The following is a 25,567-nucleotide window of genomic DNA, read 5'->3' as shown; positions in this document are numbered from 1 at the left end:
CCAAATTCAATGGGAATAAGGTTGACCCATTCCCTTTTGCCTTCCTATTCTTCCCCTCCATTGTAACCATTTTCCCTTGCTTCTTCTATATGAAATAGTTTACCCCATTCTGTCTCTCCCCATCTCCTCTCATTATATTCCTCTCTCACCTCTTAATTTCACCTTTTAAGTATCATCCCTTCCTGTTAAATTGGTCCTGTGCCCTCTATGTATACCTGTAAACATATATACACACATTCACATATGTATTCATATGCCCATATACCCTCAGTTATAGACATATCTATATTTCTATTCCCTTCAACTACTGAGAAAAGTTTCATAAGTTACAATTATTGTTTTTCCATGTAGGAATGTTAATAGTTCAACTTTGATAAGTTCCTTATGATTTCTTTTCCCTGTTTACCTTCTCATGCTTCTCTTGCTTCTTGTATCTGAATGTCAAATTTTCTATTCAACTCTGGTTTTTTCAGCAAGAATGTTTGAAAGTCCTCTATTCCACTGAATGATCATATTTTCCCCTGAAACATGATATTCAATTTTGCTGGGTAGGTGATTCTTGGTTTTAATCCCAGCTCCTTTGACCTCCAGAATATCATATTCCAAGCCCTTCAATCCCTCAGTGTAGAATATACTGCCAGATCCTGGGTTATCCTGATTGTGTTTCCACAATATTCAAATTGTTTCTTCCTGGCTGCTTGTAATATTCTCTCCTTAATCTGGGAATTCCGGAACCTGGCTATAATATTCCTAGGAGTTTTCTTTTGGGAATCTTTTTCAGGAGGTGATCAGTGGATTCTTTCAACCTCTATTTTGCCCCCTGCTTCTAAAACATCAGGGCAGTTTTCTTGAGAACTTCCTGGAGGATGATTTCTAGGTTCTTACTTTGATCATGGCTTTCAGGTAGTCCAATAATTTTTATATTATCTCTCCTGGTCTGTTTTCCAGGTCAGTGGTTTTTCCCATGAGATATTTCACATTGCTTTCTATTCTTTCATTTGTTTGAATCTGTTTAACAGCATCTTGATTTCTCATAAAGTCATTAGCTTCCATTTGATCCAATCTAATTCTGAAGTGAGCTTTTGAGATTCTTTTTCCATCTGGCAAATTTGGCTTTTTAAGGCATTCTTCTCCTCATTGCCTTTTTGAGCCTCTTTTGCCATTTGAGTTAGTCTATTTTTTAAGGTGTTATTTTCCTCAGTCAGGCTGTAGACAATCATTTCGTAATTTTCTTGCATTGTTCTCATTTCTCTTCCCAATTTTTCCTCCACTTCTCTTATCTGCTTCTTAAGGTCCTCTGTGGCCTGTAACCAGCTTGTATTTTCCTTTAAAGCTTTTGGTGCAGGAGTTCTGACTTCACTGTCTTCCTCTTGTTCCATGCTTTGCTCCTTTTTGTCCCCAAAATAGGAGTCTAATGTTGGAATCTTCTGTCTGCTTTGTTTCCTTTGCCTGGTCATGTCGCCCCTCAGTCACTTGACCCCTGGGCTTTTTATCACAGTAGGACTCTGCCGCCAGACAGGGGAGCTTTTTTCCCAAATGCTGGGGTTTTCTCAGCTGCCAGAGGTATCAGATGGGTTCCCTCTCTAAGGCCTCCACATGCTCTGACAAGCTGGACACACACCCCAGAACCTCACCCTAGACTGCAATCCAGATCCAAGCAGGTTAAAGCAAGAGTGATTACCCCTTAGACTGGTCCCTTTGTCCCCCTATACTCTTCAGGCCAGGAACTGAAGCTGCCACATGGCGCTGGCTGGCTGTGCCGGTGTCTCAGCAGCTTCTTACCCTGGGAGCAAAAGCCATACACTCCCACTTAATGGGTCCCAAGGTCCAGACTGCACTGACCTCTCACTTTGTCCTTTGCATCTATGTGTTGGTATATCTGGAAACTGCCACAGCTGCTGCTGATCTGGAGTACCTCCGCCGTGGCTGGTCAGACCTGCCCTGGCGCTAAAGCCTCGGTGTGGGGCTGGGCTCGGTTCCCAGAGCGGATTGCCAGACTGTCCTCAGCAGGAGGTTAGCTTCTCTGTATCATTTTGTGGCTTCTGCAGTTCCAAAGTTTGTTTAGAGTCCCCTTTTACATGATTGGGAAGGTGGCAGCCGGAGCCCAGCAGAGGTCCTGCTTCTACTCCTCCATCTTGACCAAAAGTTTTATTTTTTTAAAAAGGGTTTCTTGTGGTGCCCAGCTCTGTGTGTGGTGCTCTGGGCCCCTCTCTGTTCACCTTGTCTGTCCTTGGTTCCAGCTCTCCATACCGAGTCACTTTTCCATCTGGTGCTCTTTGGATTCCCAGAGAGGGGGAGCTCTTCAGGGTAGATTCTTTTCTCACCGGGCCTGAGGAGGGACCCTTTTCCAGCACCTGGGTAGTCTCCAAAGTCTCCTCCAGCTCCAAGTCTGATTCTGTGAATGATTGTTCAAACAGAATCCTCCAGGATTGGAGTATAGCATTGCGGAAACAGACTCAGGTTTGCTTGGATCCCAAAGAGGAAGATGTTGTGTCCACACTTGGGAATGAGGGTTTGAGAAACTGGATCCTTTTTCATTTGCCACAAGACAAAATGATACGTAAAAGACCTAGGATCACAAGCTGTTAGAATTTTCAGAGACCTTAGAGATGACCCAGAGCAGGGGCTCCTCCCCCTTTTGTGTGTCCTAGACCTCTTTGGCAGCCTGGGGAAGCTGACGGATGCAAAGATCAGTTTTATAATGCATAAGACAAATTACACAGGATCACAAGAGAAACCAATTATATTGAAATATAGTTTCAATATACTTTAAAAAAAAACAAGTTCATGAACCCCAGTTTAAGAAGTTCTGATGTACTACAACCCCTCATTTATCCAGAAGGCCAGGGGTTCCAAGGTCCCCCAGTCAGTCAGCAGCAGAGCTGGAACTAGAATACACATCTCCTGACCTACACTTTTTGCTCTTTCCTCCTTACCAAGCTGCCTCCTCATAGGCCTGTGCCCTGCAGATGATCTTTAGGTTTGGTGGCAAGTGGTACAGGCAGCCAGCTAGGTGTCTCCAGTGTCCTAACCTGGGGAGTGGGATTCAGAGGCAGCTGCTGCCCTGGGCCCTGCCTCATGTCATTCACTCTTGGTGAATATGGTACCTATGCTTTGAAGGTGTTTTTATTTCTTCCTGCCACCCTGGCCCCCCAGAGCCCAGCACAGCTCCTGGCACAGAGAAGCAAGTGACCTGTGTTTGTTGAGTCAAACTGAATTCAGGGAGAGCACTAGCAACTGTTGGCTAGACAGTTTCTAAGAGCAGGGGCTCTTACTCTCTTCTGTATTAAGAACTCAATTCTCCCCCAGCCCTTGCCCACTGAATTGAGACATAAAATTTGTTTCAGTTTATTTTATCTTAAGAGCGAACCCTGATCTGGTCCTTTCTTTCATCTAACTGACATAAGGAGCTCTTTGTGTGGAAACTCCTTTCATCATTGATACAGATCCCAACTAGTCTGAAACAGATAGTCTTTGATCAGGAGTTTGTGTCTAGTGAAGCCTGTGACCCCTTCTCAGTATAATGTTTTTAAATGCATAAAATAAAATACATTTCATGACAAAAGAAACCAATTATATTGAAATATAGTTATCAAAATTTTAAAAAGACAGATTCACAGACCCCAGCTTAAGAACCTACCTAGAGAAAGAAAGCAGGGTATGTGTGTGAGAGAGAGAGAGAGAGAGAGAGAGAGAGAGAGAGAGAGAGAGAGAAACTGAAACTGAACAAGCCTGGCTGTCCCTCTGTATAGGCCCCACATCTGTGTGCATGTGTTTGCCTGGGAAGCTCAAGGCATGCCCATCCATCCTGCTCATGCTCTGCCCTGGTTACTGTCTTGTGTCTCATTATTTCTTTCTCTGCTGAGATGGGGCTGAGGGTGAGGAAAAGGAAGCAGGGTGAATTTTCCCTTTACTTACTGAATGGATCTGGTCATTTAGGATTCAGGGTTTGGTTGGGCTTGGAGCTGACCTGGTTCCCTCCCATCATCCCTGACGTTGACCTACTTCTAGGCTCCGACCCTCGGACCTGCAGAAGCGCACCCAAGTGTGGGCCCTCTTCCAGGGCTTGCTTCATACATACAGCCGCCTCCGAGACCAAGAGCAGAGCTTTATGGTGGAGGTAACTTCTGTGGGACCCTGAGGTGAGGGTGGGGCAAGCAGGGAGCCCTTCCCTGAACTTGCTGTACAGTAGGATTCTAGACAGTCCAGCCCTGTGGGCCATCACAATACCACCCAAGGAGAGATTGTTGTCTGGCTGAAGCAAAGAACATTGATGGTCCTGAAAATTGGCAGAAGTCCCCAATATGAATTCTCCTTCAGTGGGTGATAGACCCTGAGTACCACTGAGCTCCTAGGAAATACGGCAGCCTCTGGATTATAAGGTCACTGATTTAGAGTTGTAGGGGTCTTAGAGGCCATAGAGTTCAATCCCCTCATTTTGCAGATGGGGAAACTGAGGCAAGGGGAGGTCAAGAAACTCACCCAGGATCCACAGCTAATAAGTGTCTGGGGCAAGACTCAGACCCAGATAGAGTGTTGATCTGCCTGCTTTCCCATCCTTATTAAATGTGCATGTTTCTGTGCCAGGTAGTAGCTGTACTCTTCATTGGAGGTGGTTTTCTTTAGAGTTTCCTAAGCCAAGCCAGGGCCCTAAAGTCCGTATTAAACTCCTAAATTCCCAGTGTTCTTTCCCTTGTTGGTCTTCCTGAGGCTGGGCACCCACTGTTGGGCCTGGATTCCTGAGGTAGGCTCGTGCTGGCGCACTCCTCTGCAATCACTATGTGGCTGCTCTCACTCACCCACCATGTCATGGGTTGCAAGGGATAATCAGTGTCAGATCTTGGTGGCTTCTTTACCTGCGCATCCCTCTACCTGGGTAGGCTGTTGAGAGGCTGATCCACCCCCAGCTCTGTGAACTGTGTATCGAGGCCCTAGAAGAGCATGTCGTTCACCACATCAATACCCGCTCCGAGCATGGTGGTGAAGAGGTCCTCCATGCCTTCCTGCTTGTCCACACCAAGCTGTTGGCCTTCTACTCCAGGTGAGTCCTGCAGTTGTCCACAAGCACAGAGATCGACTGCAGTGTGGTTTTAAGTGGGAGGCCCCTGACGCCCCACCCTCTGCTCACAACCTCCTCCACCTCCAGCCCAATTCTTGAGTGCCCAGCTCCATGCAGACTTTCCTGACGGCCCTCACTGCTCTCTCCCTTCTGACCAGCTCACAGTCCAGCCCTTGGTTAGAGCCTTATGTCCTGTTCATTGTGTCACATAAAAAAATCCTAATGTTCTCAAGAAAAGATTCACAGAATTTGAGGGGTTGGGAGGCACCTCAGAGGCCATCTTGTCCTATACTCAAACACAAAAATGATCCCCACTGTAATGTGTCCAACAGAGGGATGAGGGGGGAAGAGGTCATCCAGCCTTCTCTTAAAGACCTCCAAGGAAGGGGAAGCTACTCCCTTCCAAGGAATCCCATTCTGCTTTGGGGCAGCTCTTATTTGGACATGAGGGAAGGGATGAAGCGTCCCATAGGCCTTTCATAACTTGTTGGCTCTTTTCCGGTGTCTGCAGCTATCATGCTAGTCCCCTGCGCTCAGCAGATCTCCTCTCCCTCCTTCTCATGGCTCAGGACCTATACCCCAGTGATGGCTCAGCAGAAGAGAACCACATTCAGGTTGCCAGGCCACTCCCTGCTTGTAGCCCTTGTTGTGGGCTCTTGAACAGAAAATTGGCATGGGGTCGGGTTGGGGGGGTGGGAGTAAGAGTTTGCTGGGTAAGGGGTTGATGGGTCATGGAGTGAGGGGGGAAGGGAGGAGTACATACCTGCCCTGTTCGCTGTAGGCCTGCCTGAGTATAGGAAGTGCTGAAAGGAAGATGCAGAGGCCAGGCATATTCCCATGGAACAGACTTCTACTCAACTTGCCCGCCAACCTCTATCTCAATTTCCTTAGGCTTCCCAAGGAAAGATGGCTCACCAGAGACCCAGCAACAGTCAAAACATTCCTGTGCGGCAAATGAGAAATTCTGGCCCACATTCACCTACTAGGAAGAGTTCGGAGGAAACGGTGGGTGCAGTGGGTGTGCAGGGCCTTTCTGGAGCATCAGAGCCCCCACGGTGCTAGGCAACCATTTCTAGCTACTCCCACCCTTCAGAAGAGAGCAAGGCAGCCTTGGCCTGAGCCAGGTCATGCATGCCTGTGGCCTCTACCACGGGGGAGTCTGGTGGGCATCCTGAGCTGCACAGAACTATGTCAGTTGGGTGTCTGCAGTAACTAAGGGCAGCATTAATATGGTGAGCCCCCAAGTTGTTTAGGGAGGGGCAAACCAGCCCAGGTCAGAAATGGAGCAGGTCAGAGTTTTCATGTCAGTCAGTAGTGGAGTTGGGCCCATAAGTGACTGCTATACCTCCAGTCTAGGCAAGATAGTGCCAGGCTAAAAAGGAGTCTTAGAAACTCCCAGGTGAGAGCCATCTGGAAGAACCTACTTTGTTTTTGAGCCTTTGCTCTCTCTTTTTGTCTTACAGGAGACAGACAGCCTCTCAGTACCTGAGGAATATTACACTCCAGCACCCTCCCCTGGTGGACAGAGCTCAGGTAAGACCTAGAACCCCAGGGGAGAGAAAGGAAACCAAAAATCCAGTTGTGGAACCAAAGTAAGGAAGTGCCAGGCTCAGAGAATCAGACCCTCAAAAGAGCTAAGCTCATAAGCTGACGCCTAGTTCTCTAGAGCAATTAGTCTAAACTGTTTCACACACATACACTCCACACCCTGTCCCTGCAGTGGCATAACATGGAGAACAGAAAACAGAGGTCTACTACAAGTCTTCAGATGCTCACAGCCCTTCCCTTCTGGGAAAGGGAGAGTGGCAGCATGGTGTCATGGGGGAAAGCCTTGGCCTGGGAGTTTGGAGACTTGGGTTTGAATCCCAGCCTGGCCACAAGTACTCTCTATGACCTTGAGCAAACCATTTCCCTTCTCCAGACCTCAGTGTCCTCATCTGTGAAAGGAAGGGATTAGATGACCCATTCTCCAAAATCTCTTCTGGCTCTAAATTTGTATTATTGGCCGTTTTTTTCCATAAATACAGCTTACCATCATGTCGACTATACTTTAAGTGGACTCTTATATAGCAATTGTATAGCACTTCAAGGTTGGCAAAGTACTTTACAAACCTCATGTTATCCTCAGCAACTCCAGGAAGTAGGAGCTATTATCATACTCCCTTTTACAAATGAAGAAAGTGAGACTGATAGAGGTTAATTGACTTGCCTACTCATCATGCAGCTGGAAGTATCTGAGGCAGGATTTGAAGAAGAGCCTCAGGTCTTCCAGGCCCAGGAGCCCTCTCTCTACTGTGCCGCTTAGCTGTAGATAATGACATACCAATATTAATAGCTTCATAGAATTGTGGTGAAGAAAGTATGCTTTTCAAACCCCAGAGCACTACATAAATTCATAGAGGATGAATGAAGGGCTTGGGCACAGGTAGGAGGGTTGATCTCAGCCAGAGAAAAGCCCTTTCACCATCAGAGACTGGAGCAAAGGAAGAGAGAATGTAGAGGCATAAAATGGGGAGAAGAGTAAGCTTATGACATATGACCCGTTTTCCTCAGTAAAGGGGGAAGTTGAGATCTTCTGCAATGAGTGCCCAGTGAGCCATGTATGAAGTCTCTAACTTACAGAGGAATTATTTTCAAATTATTTTATTATATTTAATTTATACTTATAGATATTTAATTTATTGATTTATAAAATTATAATATAAATTATAATAATATATTAATATAAAAATATATGTTTAATTTAATAATATTATATTATAATTCAAAATATTGAATTATTTTCAAAAGTTCACATTAATCTTTTAAAACTGAGCACACATTTTCCCCTAGACTCCCTGTTGTACATAGTGATTATAAGCAGTGAAAACAGCATTGTAGCAAATACACAGCCAGTTATTTTTGATACTTTGTTCAGTTACAATATTTATTTAAAAAATTTTTTTGTTATCTGGCTTGTGACCTAAACCATATACAACATTGTATGGAAAAATGCATTCTGTCGTGAATATGAAGTTGCTAGAAATATCTATATCACCTACCTTTGCAGCCACTAAGCGAATTGTGGGTGAAAGGATGAGAAAGGAGCCAGAGGAGGTTAAGAACTATTGGGAAAGGATTCCAAGGAATTTGGGTGAAGGAGCAAGTGCTTGTGTGGAAAGTGAGGGGGAGAGAGATGATGGAGGAGCTTCATTTCTGCTTGAAGCCCACAGACTTCAGGGCCCTTACAGGACTTCTATCACCCAGACATCTGCCTTAGCTTTGTCTTGGGTGTCACCCAAGAGTCACCTCCCTGTAGAAGGGAGCACGATAGTTCTGAGGACATATTTCCTCTTTAATACCCCCAAGTATTTATGTTGTGGCAACATGCATTGATCAGGGAGCAAGAAGGAAACACCGTCACTTAGAAATGGCCTGAACTCCAGGAAAGTACACAGTGCACTTGAGCTTGAACTTCCTCGCTGGGGCTGGGCCTGCCCTCTCAGGAGCCCCAGAGCAAGGTGGTCTGTTCTTCCTGTTTGTGCAGGGGCCCCTTTGCCTCTACCTGATGCTGCAGCAGCAGATCTCTCTCTGCTCCAGTAATTGTCAGGCTGTGCTGTGCATCTGAGCTCTCTCCTTTGGGATAGGGCAGATAACATGCACTTCCTTTGTAACTTACAGGAAGTGCTGTCTGGCTGGAGGATGGAACTCCACCATTTGGTGAGGATGCTGATGCTGCCTTTGTCCAGGTGAGTTCCTCTTAAGGGATAAGTGCACTTAGCCTGGGACTTCAGTGGACCCCTTTGGGTACAGACTTGGGTTGTAGACTTTTGTACCAAGGGAGACTCCCTCACTTCTCTCCCTGCAAAACTCAGGGTCTTCCTGTGTAACAGGGTGCACACATATATCCAAAGTCCATTCCATCACGGTCTATAGATGAAGAGTTTAGACTTAGCACAGATCCCCCTCCCTAAGCCTGGCTCATTCTGGCAAAACACAACAGTCTCTTCACAGAATTGTATAGTAGTGGGTAGAGCACTGGCCTTGAGATCAGGATTACATGGCTTCAAATCACAAGTCATATGCTTCACTAGCTGTGTGACTCTTGGCAAATCACTTAACCTCTCTGAGCCTCTGTTTCCTCATTTATAAAATGAGAAGGATATGCACGTGATAACCTCTAAGGGTCCTTCCAGGCCTAAATCCATGGTGTTTTGAATCTATGCTATTCTTATGATGAATTCATTATTTCCACAAACTGGGAGATAGTTGGAGCATACTTCCTCAGATTGTCTTCAACAGATCTTAAATGTGTTCCATCAAGAGTTGAGGTTCGAGGGGCGGCCAGGTGGCTCAGCAAGTAAGAGCACCGGCTCCAGTGTCGGCATGACCTGGGGATCAAATCCAGGCTCAGACATTTAGCACCACACCCAGAAATAACTGGCTATGTAACCTTGAACAAGTTACTTAACCCTGATTGCTTTAAAAAAAAAAAAAGAGTTGAGGTTCAGTGTGTCCCCCTTGTTCAAACCCACCTGCTAGTCACAGCCTGACTATTACCTGAGCAGAGAGAGATCTGATACAGCAGTAGGCAGAGGCAAAGAGGTCCCTAACACAGTGACAGAACAGGCCACCATGCTCTTTGTGCCCTAATTTCCCCACTTGCACAATTAATTATTTTTTGAGATACTGAAGAACTGAGAGAACAGCCTGGAGCTGTGTGACTAAATATTTTAATTTTAAAATTAAGTACTTAATCTAATGTTCTGGAGAGGCAAGACGCTATGTGTCATTCTACCATATCTTCCAGTTTTTTCCACCTTTCCTGTCCTATTTCTCTATCCACCTCACCCTCATTTTCCCACCTCCCCATAGCAATCTTTTTTCCATACTGTGAGGTAGAGTGATGTACAGAAATCAGAAAGAACAGGATGGTTGTGTCTTGGGAGGAGCCAGAGGAGGTTAAGAACTATTGGGAAGGGATTCCAAGGAATTTGGGTGTTATCCTCATGTTATGGACTCAGTGACTTAAGAGCTGAACCATTTGGATCTGGAGATTATTTTCTCCTTCCCCGTCATAAGACAAGGAAATCCATGAGGAGGGAAGATCTAATTTTATTTCCTTCACACTTTCCTCTCACTCACATCTCTGTCTTCCTGAATTAGATAGCAGAGGACACCTTGGAAACACTGGTTCCCCCTTCTCCTGTACCTTCCAATCCCAGAAGAGTTTTCCTCGATGCCACTTTAAAGGAGAGCCATTGTGTTATGATGCCTCACACCATGTACTGCCTGCCTCTCTGGCCAGGCATCTCTATGGTGCTTCTGACCAAGGTAAGAAAGCCAGCCTGGATTGGCTGCCTTGTCCTGGTTGGGGGGATTTTTAAACCCCTCACCCCCTCTGCTTTTTCCCTGCAGAGCCCCAGCTGCCATATGGCTCTCTCCCTTTACCAACTGCTGGATGGGTTTTCAGTACTGGAGAAGAAACTGAGAGAAAGGCAGGAAGCAGGGAGCGCCCTTCGTTCCCAGCCCCTTCTGGGGGACTTGCGCCAGAGGATGGACAGATTTGTGAAGAATCGAGGCGGACAAGATATTCAGGTCAGACTTAAGCCTCATAGGAAATCAGAGACAAAGCTCTACTCCCCTCTCCCCCAGGGAGAAAGAAGGGACTCTTGTGCTCTTGGGGACACCAGTGAATCCAAAATAAGGAAGTCAGAGGGAAATGCAAAACTTTTACTCAAAACATTAAACCCTTGGGTTCAGGAATAAGGCATTTTTTTTGGTAATCAAACAGCCTGGTTAGCAGGATTATCATAAATTCCAGACGTGACTCACCAATTATCAAATAACTTAATATTTAATTTACATGTATTTTTTTACGTTAATACCATAGACTTTATATGTGCTATATGTAATGTTACAATGTTTCGATTACTTGGACTTTTAAAAATTTTAAATTAGTTTAATCTCATCAATTTACAAAAATCTGTTCTTTCTCTCTTCCATCTTCCTCCATTGGAAAAAAAGGAAAAGGAAAAACCAAAATCGTTGTCACAAGTATGCATAGTCAAGCAAACAGATGCCTGCATTGGCTACCTCTAAAAGTATATATCTGTCTGCACCCTTAGTTCATCACCTCTCTGTCAGGAGGTAGGTGGGTAGGGAGCGTGTTTCATCTGGAGTCCTCTGGAATCGTGGTTAGTCAGTTCATATGTATGTAGGAAACACCTGTTTTATGCCTACCACTGTGCAAGGTGCCGTGTAAACTCTCAAAAAACTGACTGTAAACCATGATCCTGCCCTTGAAGAGATTCTAGTCTTATCATGAAAGTTATATCTATACACACTAACAACATGCACCAGCAGTGTATGTTCCCTCAGTACTGTAGAGGAGAAAGGAAGATCAGGACAGGCTGGAGAAGTGGGGAGGATGTCGTGGAGATGTGTATTAGCAACCAGTCTAGCACACTGGGTGGGCTGCTGGCACAGGTTCTTTTGATCTGCTTTTCTAAAGGAAAGACAGCTTTACAGGGGTTAAGGATCTTACTTTAATTAACAGACAGATAAGTACAGATAAGTAGTCCAAGAAAGAATCCAATAGACAAGGCTCCAACTGTCTAAACAGAGTAATAGGTACCTAAAGGGGAGGGGGAGGGTGGGTTCCTTAACAACAGCTACCCAGACTCTGATCGGGACAAATCACAAAGAAACATTCTTCCCATGAGTGAGCCCCAAAGTAAAATACCAACCTCCCAGTATTGTATAGTTTTCAACTAATAGGCTCAGTACCAAAAGGTTTGAAAGCCTTCCCGAAAGCAAGCCTTCCTGAAAGCAAGCCTCCCCTAAGCAAGTTCTTCCCTCAAGGCAATATCAATCTCCCTGAGTCACCTGATGGGCTCCATGTAACTCAGGATGTGTCACAGCTGTGAACTGCGCCCAAGTTCAAAGCAGCAAGACATCTGTGATTGAAATACCTGTGTACCTTTAGACCTCAGAACACAGCTCCTGTTCCAAGGGAGAACGGGACATGTGGTCACATAGGCCTATTAATGGACAGGGAAGATCATCCTATTCCATTAACCCTACAAGATGATGGCCCCTGAACTGGGGCTTTGATAAGGAGATCATCTCAGGTGAGGAGAGCAATGCAGTAGCCTTGCATTAAGTAGGCATTCAGTACTTCTGGATTAAATGGAAGTCAACCATGCACAGGGCAGAGAAGGGGGGCTGTGCATGGCCTGCTTCAGGGTGGAGAGACCTACCAGGCTGAAAAAGAGAATGTGACAAGGAGCAGTGGGGAATAAAAATGGAGGGTGTCAGGTGGGGCCAGGCTAGAAAGGGCCTGAATGCAAAGATAAGTTCAGGCTTTGTTCCTTTGGCAGTGGGACGTTTTGACTGGAAATTTGTAAGCAAAGGAAGGAAGTAGTGAAGGTCATATTTTAGGAGGGTGAGCCTGATGTCACTGTGAAAAATGAAGTGGAGCAAGAGGAAGTAAAGTATTCGGAATATTAAAACACGGCTGAGTCTTTGATGATTCAGGAGGCATTTCCAGATCTTGTTGTGCCTCAGGGCCAATATCCTGAATGTGCATTAGCATTATGTTAGGTGAACTGAAGACCTAACTCGAAGGAGGGCATGTGACATGTTCACTGACTCCAAAGTTGGTTCTGAAGTGACTTTAGGGACACGTAGGGAGCCCTGGGGTCTCCATCCTAGGCTAGCTACAGCATTGCTAGGGGGACAGAGGGTTCTCTGGGGGTCTCTGTTCTCAGTTATTGATCCTCATTGCAGAGCTCATGGCTGGAATTTAAGAACAAGGTTTTCTCCAGAAGTGACCAAGGGTCATACTTGGAGTAAGTACGGGCACTAGAAGAAATGGGTTGGGGGCAGAGGGAAGGGAATAGTAAGAGTGAGAGCAATGGGAACTGTTGGATGGGCTGCCTTCTCAGGCTCCTCACTGCTCTGATTCTAAGATTCCACAGCACTAAGAGGTAGATGGGAGCTCAGTCAGCTCAGAGTATGATCCAGGAAGAGAGAACACTGGGGAGACCAAGACTCCAGGATGTGGGAGGAGGGGTGGCCAGGAAAGATAGGTCCAGCAGAAAGAGGGGGAGAAGGGAGACTTGTGTCCTGAGCATCGCCTTCTCTTCAGCCCCAACCCCAGCTCTCCCCTCAGAGCTTACCATCCATCTGTCTCCCTGTACTGGGCTTACACATGGCCCCCTCCAGTTGGAATGTAAGCTCCTGAGGACAAGGACTATGGCTAGCCTTAGTGTATATAAGTGCTTAATGAGTATTTGCTGACTGAATCCTTGGTTGTCAGGATCGTGCAGGCTTGTGCAAAGGTAAAGCGGCAGCTTTGCTCCATGTATCGAGTCTACTTCCTGAGCCCAGCACCTGGAGGGGGAGGGCCCTATCTCCCCCAGAGCCTACAGAACCACGCCAGGAGTGTCATCCAGTAAGTAGGCAGGTCATCGGGGGTAGGGCCTTAGCCTTGGCCAGCGCCTACAGCCAAGTCACCTGTGCTTCCTCCAACAGAGACATCCTGGTGGATTGGAAGGACTTTTTGATGGTGAAGAGTCAGAGAAACATCACCTTGGTGTCATATCCTGACTGAGTAAGAGGGAGCCAAGGCGAGGAAGAGCCGTGGTTAGGGCATCTCTCAGAAGGGTCTGTGGAATATAAATGGCGCTGTAGACATGGCCTTTTTTATTGCTATCATCCCATTCTTATCAACAGCGAGCATGTGACTCACTCACTCTGTGCCAGGCGTGGGCTGAGTGCTGGCCATACAGCGAAAAATCCAAAACATTGTCTGCCTTCTAGCAGCTTTCATAGTAATGAGTGAGACAGTCTGTACAGAGCAGGCACATACAGGATACAGGCAAAGCAAATGTGAGGTAACCTTGGCAGGAAGAAGACTGAGTTTGAATCCTGCCTCAGACACTCAGCCATGGGACCTGGGACAAATCACTTAACCACACTCAGCCTCAGTTTTCCTCATCTGTGAAATGGGGGTAACAACAGCACCTGCTTCACAGGGTTGTGAGAATCAAATGAGATAATATTTGTGAAGTGCTTTGCAAACCTTTAAGTGCGATATACACACATACACATGAGTATTTAAGTATATGGATGTATGTATATGTGTGCACATGTGTATATATGTATATATTGAGTATTGAATGTGCCTAGAGAGATAAGAAATATATAATATTGAATATACATAAATATGAATATATGTATGAGTATTGAATATATTTGCTGTTGTTTAGTCAGTTGTGTCCAACTCTTTGTGACTCTATTTGGGATTTTCTTGGCACTGGAGGAGTTTGCCATTTCCTTCTCCAGCTTATGATGCAGATGAGGAAACTGAGGCAAACAGGGTTAAGTGATTTGCCCAGCGTCACACAGCTAGCAAGTATCTGGGGTCAGATTTTAACTCAGGTTCTCCTGACTTCAGGGCCAGCCCTTTGTCCACTGTGCCACCTAACTGCCCCATTGAGTATTTTACATAGATATATTCATATGATATATAACTATAACATATGTATGTATATGTGTATATATCTGTCTGTGTGTATATAGATATATATACATACTACCTATTATTATTAGGAGGGAAGGCACTAGCAGCTGGGGAGGAACCAAGAAAGTCCTCCCTGGAATGTTGCTTTTGAGATGAGTCTTGAAGGTAGGCAGTAGGCAGAGGTGAGGAGGAGGAGCACATAGGCATGGGAGGTGACCAGGATGGAGGCTCTTGAGTTAGTCCTCGGTCAGCCAGCATGAACAGAACCCTTCCTAGAGTAGCCTTCATGCAAAGGCCCTGGGGGTCTAGAGCTACAGTGGAAGGCTTCTAGCCCCACCTTCTGGAGACCCAGGAAGGGAAAGCAACTTTCCCAGATCCTGTAACTTATGAGTAGCAGAGCTATTAGACTGTGATCCTTGAGAGAAGGAACTGGTTTTTGCCATTTCTTTGTATCCCCAGTGCTTAGCACATGGCATACAGTGGTACTTAATAAATGCTTGTTGATTGACTAAGCCAAGACTAGATATCCTGACTCCACGAAGTGGATTGTAAAATGGATAAAATGCCAAGCGTAAAGTCAGGAAGACCTGAGTTCAAATCTGGCAGAGTAACCTGAGAAAGTCACTTAACCACTGTTTGCCTCAGTTTCCTCTGTGAAATGGGGCTATAATAGCACCTGCCTCCCAAGGTTGTTATGAGGATCAGATGAGATCCTATTTGTAAAGTACTTAGGGCAATGCCTGACATTTGTAAATGCTTCTTTCCTCCATTTACAATATCATGTACTGTCCTTTGGACATAATTTCCTGAGATTTGCTGAGAAAAGATTATTTTTTTCCCTTCTTTAGAGGAGGGAAAGACTTTGCACAGGACATACCTGGCTAAATGTTGGCCACATGGATGGTTTCTTTCTGTGGGTGTTTGTTCTTTTATGAAGGTGAGCATCCCCCAGCTTCAGTTCCTAGATCAGGGGACAGGTCACATTTACACTGAGGGCATCAGCACAGAGCCTTGCACTCCATCTGCTGCTGCATTGGCCCCAGCACGTCAGGCTGGCCAAGGGAAGAGACCTCACCCCTGATTGTCAGCGTCCCAGGCACAGGCCTGGAGTGTCGTGATGGTGATGAGGACGGGTGCTGGCATTTAGGAAGCACTTTGAGGTTTACAGTTTGCTTTACATACATCATCTCATTAGATCCTCACAACAACTCTCTGAGGAAGGTGCAGTGAGTATCCCCACTTTCAGATGAGGAGATGGGATCAGAGAGTGTTAGTGAAGTCTCACAGCCAGCAAGTGTCTGATGTCAGCATTCAAAGCCATGTCTTAGTCTAAGTCCAGCACTCTGTCTGAATGGCCTACATTCTGTCTAGGTTAGAACAGTTTGTTAACTGTCTCCCTTTAACCTGTCCCTCCTCTCAAATAAAAGAGTCTCATGCTTCTCATGGGACTCCGAAGACTGAGAATTAGGAGGAATTTAAAATTAAACTAATTAAATTAAAATTTAAAATTAGAATTAAAAGGAGGGGAAAGGAAGGGGTGCCCTTTGAGGAGAGCATTGAAAAGGAACTGGAATTCAGGTAAAAGGCATGCCTGAGAGCCCCTGTGTCCTACTGCCTTTGGTGATGGCCTAGTCAATAGAGGATTTTTCCTGGGATCGTCCCTCTTGGCCAGGATTAGAACCTCCTTAACTCTGGCCTTCACTTACCTGGAAGACTTCCCAGGGTTGGTGCATTTCATCTATGTGGATCGAATGACAGGACAAATGGTGGCTCCCTCCCTGTGCATCACTGAAAAAACGACGTCAGAGCTGGGGAAGGGCCCCCTGGCAGCCTTCATCAAAGCCAAGGTAATCCCAAGCTCACCCCACTTTCTGTTGCTGCTCCCAAATATCTGACATCCTGCCTGATGTGGTCATTAGCAAGACTTCCTCAGCACTCTGGGCACACGTAAGATTAGCTAAAGCAAATCTGAGACAAAAACAAAAGCCTCATGTTGTATTTGGGGAAACCGGAAAAGAAAAGACTTAAATGAGGACAGGAGGATCATCTTCTAGAATTGGAAGGAAAGTCACAGCAAAGCTCAGAGCCTGTGAGCCAGCCATACCTGCCTCCCCACTGTTTATGACATTTCCCACCTCCACATCTTTGCACCAGCAGTCTCCCCCTGCCCCCTCCAGTGCACTCTGTCCCCACTCCGTACCTCTTAGAATCCTAGCTTAAGCCCAAATGCAGCCTTTCCTGAGCTTCCCAACAACTCGTGCTTTCCCCCCTCAAACTGCTTTACATGCAGTTGTCCACATTGCATGGATTTGCACTCAATTCCCTTCATACTTATTCTTTACATAAAGAGGAACGAACCGGAAGAGGAAGGGAGGGAATAAGCATTTGTGTAGCACCTACTGTGTGCCAAGCTCTGCACTAAACACTTTACAAATGTTATCTCATGTGATCCTTACAATACCCTGGGACATAAGTGCTATTATTATCATCTCCATTTTATAGTTGAGGAAATTGGTCCAGGATCACACAGTTAGGAAGTGTTTGAGGTTACATGTGAACTCGGGTCTTCCTGACTCCAGGCCTGGCACTCCCTGCTGCACCACCAGGTCTTGTCCTTAGAAACCAAGAAGACCCAGGCTCAGTCCTACCTCACACACTAGCTAAGTGACACTGGATGAGGAGCTTAGCTTCTCTCTGCCACAGGTGCCTCCTCTGGAGAAGAGAGGCTTGGACTGGCTGGCCTCTGAGTCCCCTTCAGTTCAGGGAGTGTCCTAGCAGCTAGAACTGCCCTGCCCAGGACGGCCTGTGCTGGAGGGCCACTTGGACAGTAGACTGTGGTGGGGACTTTCCTGAGAGATGCCCAGGGAAGAGAAGAATTAAAGATACTTTAATTTGGGCATAGATTTTCACGTGGTCGTTATAGATGCTTGCTGAATTGAATTCTGGGAGGTATTTTCCATTGGAATTCTTTTTTAAGTTTTTGTTCAGCATCCTGATTTCACAAGAAGCTCATTCACAATGACTTATTCCTGTCATGCATTTCTCCTAAATACATCTTTATTGTAATAGCAGCAAAGGCCACCTGTATCTCTGATGGTCACTGCCACAGCCAAGTGTATGGGGTTAAAGCAGAGGCAGCTGGGTGATGTAATGGACAGAGCCCTAGGCTTGGAGTCAAGAAGACCTGCGTTCAGATCTTCACTCTTTCCTTTCCCTTCCACCACTTACTAACTGTGTGATCTTGGACAAACCTTCCTCTTTCAGCCTTAGTTTCCTCATCTTTAGATAGCAGCTACTTATTGTAAGGCTCACATGAAATAATATATGTTTTGTATTTTGTAAACCTTACTACATAAATGTTAGGGATGGTGGTGGTGGTGGTGGTGATGGTGGTAGTGATGATGATGCTGGGAGAACTTGACCAGGATCCAGAGTCTCAGAGCAGTTATAGGTCAAAATGTGTCACTGAGGGGCGGCCAGGTGGCTCAGCGAGGAAGAGCACTGGCTGCAGTGTCGGGATGACCTGGGGATCAAATCCAGGCTCAGACACTTAGCACTACACCCAGAAATAACCGGCCGTGTAACCTTAAGCAAGTTATTTAACCCTGATTGCTTAACAAAAATTAAATAAATTTTTAAAGAAAAAATTAAAAAAAAAATGTGTCACTGGCCCTGTCCAGGTGTAACCAGCCTGACCAATTTCAGAGGCCCTAACTGACCCATAATTTCCTGGTATCTAACTTCCTAGAATATGATCAGGAGTTCCCAGTGTCCAGAAGGAGACTCTGGGTGATCACAGTTGATCCTTTGTAGTCATAAAATATGTAATGTCACTTTAGTCACAGTATATGTTATTCATTTGTTGAGGTTCACTAAAAACAAAATAACTCATCAAAACAGTGCCCTTTTGTGAGACTTTGAATGGTGACAAGCAAGACAGAGAACAACTGAGGGGGAAAAAGAAAAGAAAATTGAAAGCTTCAGCTAAAGGAAACTGGCCAGGGGTAGAGGGGAAGTTAAAGCCTTTAGCCTGGTCCATTTTCTCATGTCTCTTTCCCCACAGGTCTGGGCTTTAGTTGGTCTGGCAAGACGATACCTTCAAAAGGGCTACACAACCCTGACATTTCGAGATGGTGACTACTACTGCTCCTACTTCCTATGGTTCGAGAACGAGATGGTTTGTATAGCTACGCCCCCAGGAGCGGAAAGATGACATGGTTATGTGAAGATGTTGTGTTGCCCAAAATGTTTTCCGTTTTTGGTCTCATTTTCATTTTACAATGGCCCTGTGGGAACATGAGACCAGGTAGCTCAGTTGAATTAGAGCACAGGGCTCATGAGGTCAAACATGCATGTCACATCCCCTTTGCCGTATTTTATGGCTATAGTCTATACCCTTGCCTCAGTCTGGCTCTCTTCTGAAGCATGCCCTAAGTTGAGGGATGGGGAGAAGAGGCAAGAGAAGAAGCTGTGCCCTGATTTGTGTGGGTGAGTCATCTCCAGTATTGAAAAGGGGCATCAAGAACATAAACTAGTGATATCAGGTAACATCATCTTCATAGATGAAAGATGGCACATCAGTATTCTCATTTACGAGTGGAGAATGTGTGGCATCAAGAGGTTAAGCTGTACCAAGATGCATTACTAGTTAGGGGTAAATTTGAGGCTGTGACTTAATTCTTCCTACTCCTGACCCTGTGTTCTTTTCAGGAGGCCACACTGCCTTCAGCACTATAAAAATAGGTAATAAGGTCTTACCTCCATATTTTTTCCTGCTTTCTTTTTCTATCATTTCCTTTCTCTAATTCCTCTTTTTTCTGGCTTTTTTCTTTAATTCTCCCTCTTTTCATGTGTTTTGTTTGTTTATTTCTTCTTTTTTTTCCATCCCCCAAAAGAGCCATCACTTCAACCTCCAGCACTTATTTGAACGTGTTGTTGCTTCCATTATCCAAGCCTTTTATTCACCTCTTCCTGTCCTTTCTTTGCTAGAAATGACTGACTTCTCCCTTGCTCTCCCCCGACCACAGTAGACATCCTTCCTTCCTCCTTCCTCCTCTCCTCCCCTCTTGCAGGAGAGCTCTGGACCAATCTGTATCCAAGGTAATAGTTGATAAAAAATAATCAGACAAAAGGGTTCAGAAAGTTCTGACAGAATGACTGACTGAGTGAGAAGTTTATGCTAAGCCTTGTTTTCCTTCATCAGCTTAGAACATCAGTAAATGCACCAAAATAAAATAAAAGACAAAAAATTCAGTTCATACACCAAGGTATTCCAGTCCAAATTACCTGGAACTACTCAACAACAACAGGAAAAAAAATGAAAGACTATTCTAAGGACTATTCTAAATTCTAGAATTCCCCTTTGGTGTAGATCTTTACTTATTAGGGAGAAACAAAAATTGTTAGGAAAGAAGGAAAACACATTTTTAAATAGTATCTTTCCCCTATTACATATTAAGACAATTTTTAGCATTCATTTTTACAAGATTTTGAGTTCCAAATTTTTCTCCCTCCCCTCCCCTCTTCCTAAAATGGTAGGCAATTTGATATAGGATATACGTGTGCTATCATGTAAAACATATTTCCACATTAGTTACTGTTGGAAAAGAAAAAAACATGAAAAGAATAATGTAAGTGAAAACATACTTTGATGTATATTCTGAGTCTGTTAGTTGTTTATCTGGATGTGGATAGCATTTTCTTCCACGAGTCCTTTGTACTTGTCTTGGATCATTGTGTTTCTGAAAAGAACTGAGTCATTCAGAATTGATCATCATATAATGTTGCTGATACTATATACAATATTTTCCTAGTTCTGTTCATTTCACTTTGCATCAGTTTGTACAAGTCTTTCCAGGTTTTTCTGAAATCTACTTGTTCATCATTTTTTGTTTCACAGTAGTAGTACTATTCCATTACATTCATATACCACAGCTCACTCAGCCATTCCCCAATCAGGGGGCATCCCCTCATTTTCCAATATTTTGCCACCACAAAAAGGGCTGTGATAAATATTTTTGCACATGTAGAGCGTTTCCCTTTTATGTGATGTCTTTGGGATACAGTTCTAGTAGTGGTATTGCTGGATCAAAGGATATACAGTTTGGTTGCCCTTTGGGCATAGTTCCAAATTGCCCTCCAGAATGGTTGAATCAGTTCACAACTCCATCAAGAGTACATTAGTGTCCCAATTTTCCAACATCCTCTGCAACTTTTATCATTTTTTTTGTCATATTAGCCCATCTGATAGGTGTGAGGTGGTACCTCAGTGTTGTTTTAATCTCCAATCTAACTCAAAAGTGATTTAGAGCACTTCTTTATAAACCTCTAGAGCTTTGATTTCTTTATCTGAAAACTGCCTGTTCATATCCTTTGACCATTTGTCAGTCAGGGAATAGCTTGTATTCTTATAAATTTTACTCAGGTCTCTATATATTTAAGAAATAAGGTCTATATCAGAGATACTTGCTGTAAAGATTGTTTCCCAATTTTCTGCTTTCCTTCTTATCCTGGTTACATTGGTTTTTCTTGTGCAAGAGTTTTTTAATTTAATACAATCAAAATTATGTATTTTATATTTCATAATATTCTCTTCTCTCTCTCTCCCCCCCCCCTTTGGTCATGAACCTATAACTGATTTAACTTCTTTAAGAATTTGGATACTGTATGACATAGTTTACCCCAATCTGTCTCTCCCCATCTCCTCTCCTTATATTCCTCTCACCTCTTAATTTCATCTTTTAAGTATCATCCCTTCCTGTTAAATTGGTCCTGTGCCCTCTATCTATGTATACCTGTATACCTGTAAACATATATATACACATTCACATATGTATTCATATGCCCATATACCCTTATATATAGACATATATATGTATATATATATATATATATATATTTCTAATCCCTTCAACTACTGAGAAAAGTTTCATAAGTTCCAATTATTGTTTTTCCATGTAGGAATGTTAATAGTTCAACTTTGATAAGTTCCTTATGATTTCTTTTCCCTGTTTACCTTCTCATGCTTCTCTTGCTTCTTGTATCTACGGTGGGTGGGGGGAAAGCGGGGAGAAAATTTGTAATTCAAAATCTGGCGGAAAAGAATTTGGATACTGTCAGATGTATGGATAAGGGAAGAATTTAGGACCAAAGAAGATATAGAGAGCATTACAAAATGTAAAATAGATGATTTAGATTATATAAAATTAAAAAGTTTTTGCATGCAACCAATATTATAAGGAAAGCAAAAGGGGGGGGCGACTCACAAGTATAAGTCTCATTTCTCAACTATATAAAAAACTGAATCAAATTTATAAAAATACAAGTCATTCCCCAACTAATAAATGGTCAAAAGATATGAACAGGCAGTTTTTAGACAAAGAAATCAAAGCTATTTATACTCATGTGAAAAAATGCTCTAAATCACTCTTGATCAGAGAAATGAAAATTAAAATAATTTTGAAATACCTCATACCTATCAAAATCTAATATGCCAAAAAAGGAAAATTTTGGATTTTGGAAGGGATGTGAGAAAATTGAGACACTAATACACTGTTGATGGAGTTGTGAGCTGATCCAGCCATTCTGGAGATCAATTTGGAATTCTGCCCAAAGAGCTATAAAGCTGTGCATACCCTTTGATGCAACAAACCACTACTAGCTCTGTCAATATCCTAAGCACATCCAAAGAAAGGAAAAAGGACCTATTTATACAAAAAATATTTATAACACCTCATTTTGTGGTGGCCAAGAATTGGAAATCAAAGGGATGGTCATCAGTTAGGAATGGCTAAACCAGCTGTAGTATATGATTGTAGTCGAATATTATTGTGCTATAAGAAATGACATGATTTCAAAAAAACCTGGAAAGACCTACATGAATTGATGCATAATAAAGTGAACAGAATCAGGGGAATGTTGTACACAGTAAAAGCAGTGCTGTTCAATGAAGAACTGTTGAATGACTTAGCTATTCTCAGCAATTCAGTGATCCAAGACAATTCAAAAGGACTGATGATGAAACATACTATCTACCTCCAGAGAAAGAACTGATGTTGACTAAATATAGACTGAAACAGACTATTTTTCACTTTCTTTTTTTTTATTTGAGTCTTCTTGTACAAAATGACTAATGGAAATGTTTTACATAATTACACATGTATAATCTATTGCTTCCCATCTTGGAATTCAAAACTTTAAATAAAAATGTCTTTTAAAATTGGGGGAAAAATAATTTGGGTGCTGTACCACTTGGTGCATATTTGTTTAGTATTGATATAACTTCATTGGCTATGGTACCTTTTAGCAAGATGTAGTTTCCTTCCTTATCTCTTTTAATTAGGTCTGGTTTTGCTTTTGCTTTGTTTGAGATCAGTATTGCTACCCTTGCTTTTTTTTTTTTTACTTCAGCTGAAGCATAATAGATTCTGCTCCAGCCCCTTACCTTTAGTGTGTGTGTGCATGTGCATGTGTGTGTGCTTGCGTGCTTCAAGTGTGTTTTTTTTTGGGGGGGAGGAGGAAGGCAGGGCAATTAGGGCTAAGTGACTTGCCCAAGGTCGCATGGCTAGTAAGTGTGTCAAGTGTCTGTGGTCAGATTTGAACTCAGATCCTTCTGACTCCAGGGCCAGTGCTCTATCCACCGCGCCACCTAGCCACCCCTCACAAGTGTGTTTCTTGTAAACAACTTATTGTAGGATTCTGCCATTTGCTTCCATTTTATGGGAGAGTTCATCCCATTCACCCCATTCACATTCACAGGTATGATTATTATGTATTTCCCTCCATCATATTTTTCCTCCTATTTGTCCTCTCTCTCCTTTCACCCTTTTGCTTCTTGACATTGTTTTGCTTTTGTCTGTCACTTGTCTGTCCTCTCTTCTGTCAGTCCCCGTACCTGTACTTAATCTCCCTACTACTTTCCTATCAGATAAGACAGATATTTATATTCAACTGATTATGTATATATCCTTCTCTCTTTGGGCCAACATTGTTGAGAGTGAGGTTCAAGCAGTGCCCATCACCCACCCTCCTATGTCTCCCTTCACTGTTTTGAGCCTCTTCATGTGAAGAATTTACCCCATTCTGCCTCTCCCTTCCTGCTGCATCCAGTGTGCTCCTTCTAATCCCTGTCATTCCCTCAAATTCGCCTTATACACATACTCCTTTCTATGTGTATTCCTTCTAGCTGTACTATTCATGATACAATTATTAAGGATTACAATATCATCTTCCCATGTAGGGATGTAAATAGTTTAACTCTGCTGAATCTCTTATGTTTTCTTTTTCCTTTTTACCTTTTTAGGCTTCTCTTAGATTTTAATATTGGAAAATCAAGTTTTTTGTTCAATTCTGGTCTTCTCTTTATGAAAGTTTGAAATTCTTCTGTTTCATTGAATGGCCTTTTTTTCCCTTAAAATATTATGCTTAATTTCCTTGATAATTTTCTTTTCCTTGACAATTTCTTGAAAGATGCTATCCGGGTCCTCCTTTTGATTATGGCTTTCAGGTAGTCCAGTGATTCTGACATCGCCTCTCCTGGATCTATTTTCCATGTCCGTTGTTTTTCCAACGAGGTATTTTTATATGTTCTTCTATATTTTCATTCTTTTGAATTCCTTCAATTAATTCTTAATGTTTCATAGACTCATTAGCAATCTACTTGCCCAATTCCAACTTTTAAGGTGTTGTTTTCCTCAGTTAGCTTTTGTACTTTCTTTTCCATTTGGTCAATTGTACTTTTTAAGGAGTTCTATTCTTTCGTGGATTTTTGTATCTTCTCTTCCATTTGACCAATTCTGCTTCTTAAGTAGTTGTTTTCTTTTTCCAAGATGTTGACTCTCTTTTATAATTCTCTTGCATCACTCACTTCTTTTCCCACTTTTTCTCCTACCTCTTTTATATGACTTTTAAGCTCCTTTTGAGCTATTCTGTGGGTTCTTTTTGGACTTGAGACCACTTCCCATTTTCCTTTGGGGTTTTGCCCATAGATGTTTCCACATTGTTATCCTCTTCTGAGTTTGTATCTTTATTTTCCTTGTCACTGTGATAACTTTCTGTGGTCAGATATTTTTTGTTGTTTTTTTGCTCATCTTTTCTGGCCTTTTTCCTTTCTTTTAAATTTGAGTTCTGCTTCTGGATTGGAAGGGGCACTCTCTTGGGTTTTTTATGCCAGGGGCTACACATCCTCGTTGTTTACCTATCCTGCATTGATGTTGCCCTGACACCCACTGAGAACCCTTGTGTCTGGAGCTGCACTGAGGGGGTGGAGGGTGGCTGGCATTGCTGGAGGGGTCTGACAGCTTACTTATGCTGAGCCAGGGTCCTAGTGCTGGTGTCTGGTGTGTGCTGAGGCCAGTGGCATGCTTCTGTGTTTCCTGGGGTTACACTAAAGCACGTGGTGGAGACCCTGCACTGGTGGTTGCCTGTTTGCTTAGTCACCTGTAGGGTTGGCCCTGTTTGCCTGGGGCCAGGTTGAAACATGTGGTGGTCTGGCCATTGGCCTATTTGCCCAAGGCTATGCTGAAGCACCAGGCAGTTCTCAGTGTTGGAATCTACCAGTTCCTCTGGCTATGCTGAGGCACACGGGGGGTCCTGATATTGGTGTTTGCTTGTTCTTCCTCACTGGGGATCAGGATCTCCCACTGATTTGCTGAGGTGGGGCTTGCTGCTGGCTTGCTGGAATGCTTCCTGTCCTAGACTGTGTTCCCCTTTTACCCAAGTGAAACAGACCTTTCTTCACAATCTTCTAAGTTTCTTGGGCTAAAAGATTGTTTCACCCTGTCTTTTTGCTGTTCTGCTGTTCCAGGATTTGTGTTGGGACAGCATTTTGTGTTTGTTTTGAGGTTAACCTGGGAGAGTTATGGTGATTTACTGCTAAATACTAAGGATGCAAATACAGTGAGATAGTCCTTTACCCAAAGGAACTTATATTTTTATGGGGAATACTATACATTTAGAGGGCTAGATTTGGAGGCTGGAAAACAGGGCGCTTGTGGGGTGGT

The 25,567-nt window shown here is 43.6% G+C and overlaps 1 protein-coding gene across 4 annotated transcripts in view; it reads left to right on the top strand.

The window, feature by feature from the left end:
• Window positions 1-20,338, top strand: part of HPS1 (HPS1 biogenesis of lysosomal organelles complex 3 subunit 1) — a 31,749-nt gene extending 11,411 nt beyond the window's left edge. Inside the window, exons 6-19 of one of the 4 annotated variants that reach the window (XM_069067168.1) lie at window positions 4,012-4,120; window positions 4,881-5,041; window positions 5,571-5,673; window positions 5,951-6,064; window positions 6,523-6,592; window positions 8,720-8,787; window positions 10,205-10,372; window positions 10,457-10,636; window positions 12,830-12,891; window positions 13,362-13,496; window positions 13,577-13,642; window positions 16,270-16,414; window positions 18,631-18,744; window positions 19,278-20,338. In XM_069067168.1, the coding sequence (XP_068923269.1) occupies window positions 4,012-4,120; window positions 4,881-5,041; window positions 5,571-5,673; window positions 5,951-6,064; window positions 6,523-6,592; window positions 8,720-8,787; window positions 10,205-10,372; window positions 10,457-10,636; window positions 12,830-12,891; window positions 13,362-13,496; window positions 13,577-13,642; window positions 16,270-16,414; window positions 18,631-18,744; window positions 19,278-19,304 (1,522 nt within the window). In that variant the 3' untranslated portion in view covers window positions 19,305-20,338. The other 3 variants (XM_069067167.1, XM_069067166.1, XM_069067169.1) reach the window with 3 other exon arrangements.
• The last annotated feature ends 5,229 nt before the right edge of the window (window positions 20,339-25,567 follow it).

This window comes from Petaurus breviceps, unplaced genomic scaffold (genome assembly GCF_028583685.1).
Source record: "Petaurus breviceps papuanus isolate PSGF00001 unplaced genomic scaffold, PetGlider_PUasm1.0 90740, whole genome shotgun sequence".
NCBI classification, from domain to species: Eukaryota; Metazoa; Chordata; class Mammalia; order Diprotodontia; family Petauridae; genus Petaurus; species Petaurus breviceps.
This window is presented reverse-complemented; position numbering and strand designations above follow the sequence as displayed.